The 4608-nt window shown below is 45.2% G+C and overlaps 1 protein-coding gene across 1 annotated transcript in view; it reads right to left on the bottom strand.

Moving 5' to 3' along the window:
* CASP6 (caspase 6) overlaps positions 1-4591 on the bottom strand; it is a 14324-nt gene extending 9733 nt beyond the window's left edge. Inside the window, exons 1-2 of the mRNA XM_019635982.1 lie at positions 4509-4591; positions 3823-3969 (exon numbers count right to left, since the gene is read on the bottom strand). Of these exons, the coding sequence (XP_019491527.1) occupies positions 3823-3969; positions 4509-4537 (176 nt within the window). The 5' untranslated portion in view covers positions 4538-4591. The remainder of the gene's footprint in view (positions 1-3822; positions 3970-4508) is intronic.
* Between the last annotated feature and the right edge of the window lie 17 nt (positions 4592-4608).

The following is a 4608-nucleotide window of genomic DNA, read 5'->3' on the forward strand; positions in this document are numbered from 1 at the left end:
GCATTTATTGCAAAATATGCTAGAGTAACAGTTCTGTGATTATGGGACTCAAATGAAATAAGAGATTGCTTTGTTTTCCAGAAAATGTTTTTGTAAGTATTCTCTAAAACAGAGAAGGAATTAAGTCATAGGGAGAACTGAAACAGTGTGTGGTTAATAGTGGATTACCCTCCGACCCTGAAGCAATTGAAGTTTGGGGGGTAGAAGACATGGGGCAGCGCAAAGGCATAGACTTTGGATCTCCTGACTGACACATTTGTATTTGTAACTCTATAATGGGGACCCGCTGCTCCCCACCAGCGACCAGACTTCCCTACCCTCTGGACTTTTCATTGAATCCCTCCCTACTCCCTAGAACAGTGCTGTGCAATCAGACTTTCTGTGATGATGAAATTGTTCTATACCTGCGCTTTTGTTCTGTCTCATATGGTAGCCACCAGCCACAGGTGGCTCTTAAGCAACCAGAAATATGGAGAGTGTAAACTGAACTCAATTTTAACTTTATTTAATTTCAATTCATTTAAATAACCACCAGAGGTTTCTGTATTATAGAGCACAATGAGTCCAGCATCTTTTACAATAAGGACCCATGTGCCCATGTTTTTACCTGATAAACTTAACAGCTAAAAGGGGAGAAAGTACTGAACAGAAATACTAACGGTACAGCAAGGGGCACCTCTTAGTCGAGGTCTTTGAGGAAGCACAACAGACTCTGAAGTATGGACTGCTTCCTACCCATCACCCCCTAGCCAAGAGGGTGGTGTTCCCTCCTCTCCTGAGTCTCTCCCTGACACCTGATTGCTCTAACCTGTCTCCTCACTGACAAAATCCACCCTGGAATTGGGGTGAGGTGGGGAACCCTGAGTTCCAATACTGTCTTGGAGTTGATAAATTTTACTCAGGTTCCAGAGAAAATAATACATGACTGTCAGTCACTGTAAGCTGTATGTAACCAAGCAGGCAAGCTTTCAGGAAGAGTGCATTTTAACCAGTATTATACTGCATGAATACAAATATATTCGCCAAGAGGGTAAATGGCTTTGTTGACATGGAGAAAATAGATTTTAATGGAGATACCCTGCAGAACAGATTTATAGATTCCTATTGATCTGCAACCTATGTATCAAAATGGGTCTGCTGTTAATCCTGACTCTTGGTATTAGGCCACTGTTAGGCCAGGAGCAGAAACCATCTCATCTTAAAAGTCATCTTATACATTGTACCTGCAGGCTTGTATTTGCCTCAGGCCTGGAGAAACCACCTGGAATGTAGAAACCATCTTATCCTAAAAGCTATTTCTTCTTTCTTTGTACCTTGTATCCACTGACTAGTGTTTGTCTCTTAGAGGCTTGTGATCAGCTGGCCTGGAGGTGGGGATTGGGGGGCGGGGAGATGGAGCCAGGATGTGGAACAGGAGGGGCATGGTCATGCCCCCAAAACCCTTTGTTGCGAGAGACAATTCAACCAAAAGCCCCTGAAACACTGAAGGGGACCAGCCTCTGTTTACCTCCTCCTATAAACTCAATACCGCGTTTTGCTCAGGGAGGTTATGGCCTTTTTTAGCCTGACCTCCCGCTGCTCAAGCACACCAAATAAATTCTAATAGACAAACTCTGGTCTCCCGTGCCTTGTTCCTCCGGCTTTCCAGCTAACACTCGGCCTCTTCACACTTCTTTGTACCCACCACTTCTTTGCTCCTTCAACTACTTCAATTTTTACAAAACAAATCATTCCTTTTTTCCTCCTCACCTTAATTTGAGATCTCTCCAGATAATCCTCCCAGCTCCCATCTGTTGATGGCCTGGGGCTTTAGATACTTTCTGTCACTCAGCTCCACAGCTCCATGAGGCCAGAGAAAGTGCACCAGGCTTGTCCAAGGTCAGCGCAGTGGAGCTGGGATTGAAAGCCAGGTCCACCTGTGGATTCCAGTCTCTGCACTCTCTGTCACCATGCTAGACCCTGTCCTACCAGAGAGACCAGCTACCTTTCTAAACTAAGTGTTCATGTCTTCAAACTTCTAGAGCATCTACTGTCACCGTCTTTATTCACTGCAGTATCTAAGAAACTTTACCCATACTACCTATCAACGATCTATTTAATAATCCTGTCTGAGTAACCCACGTCAGCCTAGAACACACTGGAAAGGGGATAGGGTGGAAAAATAAAGGGAAGGGAGCAGACAGAAAAAGGAACCAGACCAAAAGAATGGAAGGGAGGTGCCCTGGCCTAGTGGTCGCGCATCCTGGATCCCTGCCTTGGCTTCCCCTCCCCCACCACTGGTTCCAAAACGGAAATGGCTCCGGGACCCAGGGCAAGGCCGTTCCCTGAACTATTGTGTGACTGACTCTACAACTTGCCTCTGGGGCAAGGCTTCTTCTGTGCGGCCAAGAATAAAAAGCTCTGAAATAAAGACATTATGCATGGACTGCTAGCACTTCAACCTTTAAAAAGAAACTAAAAATTGAAATCAGGCTCGGGAGTTTCTCAATCTTAGTAATATAATTAAGTGACTAGAAAGAACATTCTAAAGAACACGTTTAGCAAGTTGATTATTTTGTAGAGAAAAGTTGCTGTGGTTTCAACCCAAATCCACACACAGTTGCAGGTTTCCTGGAGGCAGGAGAGCGATCTTGGGCTGCATAACAGCAGAGGCTTTGTCTCCAACTCAAGTCTGGGAACCCCAGGGGCCGGCCGGTCATGCTTCCATTATTATGACTGCGTGAAACCACTTCTTTAACTTTTTATTTAGAAGTGGGAAAACACAAACCNCCCCGATCACCCACAATAGGAAAGGATTTACTCATAATGATAAAAGATTCAAGTTAAAATACTGCTGTCTGCTATGCAAATAGGTGCCCCTGTGAGGGTCCACTTATATGTGGATTTTTTTCAATAAATATCTGCACTGTTTTTGCTCACCAGTTGGGAGTCCATGGATGCGGAGGGCTGACTATATGCATTGATCTATGTCATTTTATACAAGGGACTTAAGCATCCATGGATTTTGGTATCTGTGGGAGTCTGGGAACCAATCCCCTGTGGATACTGAGGGACAACTTAAGTTTTGGGGGCATCAAAAGTTACATGTGGGGGCCGGCCGAGTGGCACATTGGTTAAGAGCTGGCTTGGGACGCCAGCTCTGAGCAGCAGGTCCCCGGTTTGGATCCCACATGAGGGCCAGTGAAACTGCCCTCTACAGCTAAGATGGTGAACAACAGCTCAACCTGGAGCTGGGCTGCCGTGAGTCGCCAGCGACAGCATAGACTACAGCCCCTGCTGCAGTGGGCTGCCATAAGCTACAATGTGTGGCCAGCAGCCAGTGTGAGCTGCCAAGAGCTGCCGTGAGCGGCCGTCCAGAGGCCGGCAACTGATCTGCCTCAGCCAGGAAGAGCGCAATGATAATACTAACATAGGCCAGTGAAGCAATGTCCTCCACAACTATACTGAAGGGCAAAAGGACAGCAACTTGTCTGTTCCCCTTCCCCTGATTCCCCAGCACTGTTCCCCTCCCCCAATTCCCCAATTTAAAAAAAAAAAGAAAAAAAAGTTACATGTGGATTTCTGATTGTGCACAGGGTTAGCCCCCCTAGCCCCTGAGTTGTTCAAGTGTCAACTGTATATTTGTAACAGTACAAAGCCTGCTAACATTTAATAGTACAGGGTTAGGAAGAAAACGCAGGCAAATTCTTACAGGAGGCTGTGCCTAACTGAGGCTCATCCTCAAATACTCTTGCTCTGTTATTTCAGCAGTGGGGACAAGTTTCAGTAAGTAGTTGTCACTGAAATATCTCATCACCTTGACATGTAGATTAAAACTACTACCTGCGCTTTAGATTGTCTCTGTCTGCATTGGTGCCCCGCCTCTCGGGCAGTCTTAAGTGCCAGAAGAACCTCTCGTTATTGAAGATTAAGGCAATTCCTCTCTTCTTGTGGTCCATTTTGTACTTTTCTTCCGGATCCAACATTTCACTGTTAATGAAAAAGTTTAAAAAAAAAAACCCATCATCTTAAGTCATATTAAATAATGAGCTCCTCCAGACTTCTGACTCCTCTACATATTGACCTCGGGCTTGCGGCTGCCTCCTCTGCCAGGCTAACATGCCACTGGTGTGCACTGGGAAAGCCTCGTGGCCATACTAGTAAGCGAAGTCCTGAATATTTCTGTACCAATTGGTAAACAGCGCCCATCGTGAATACCCACCTCCAATCCGTCTGCATGGGCGTCTTTCCCCCAGGTCTCCAAGATCCAGCAACCAAGGACAATGCTCTGGCCCGGGCCAAGCTCTGGCTCTAAGGCCCATGCCATATCAGCTCTTAAATATTTTGAACATCATTCTAGGTCCTTTCACAACCAGAGGCAGAAACTAACCTGCATATTAACAAATGTTAAAACCTGACATACTAGGTTCTACTTTCTAGCTCCCAGGTCCCTTTCTTGCTTTGATTTTTATAGTCTAATTATGACTACCAAAGGAACAGACCTTTATTAGAAAAGAGCACATTTTTACCTTCTATAGAAGGCATCTGTTTCTGTCATGTTTTGTTCCTCACCTGTAAAAAAAAAAGTTGATTTTTGTTAATTTCCTTTTTGACTTATGGTAGTGGAAC

This window comes from Hipposideros armiger, unplaced genomic scaffold (genome assembly GCF_001890085.2).
Source record: "Hipposideros armiger isolate ML-2016 unplaced genomic scaffold, ASM189008v1 scaffold_26, whole genome shotgun sequence".
NCBI classification, from domain to species: Eukaryota; Metazoa; Chordata; class Mammalia; order Chiroptera; family Hipposideridae; genus Hipposideros; species Hipposideros armiger.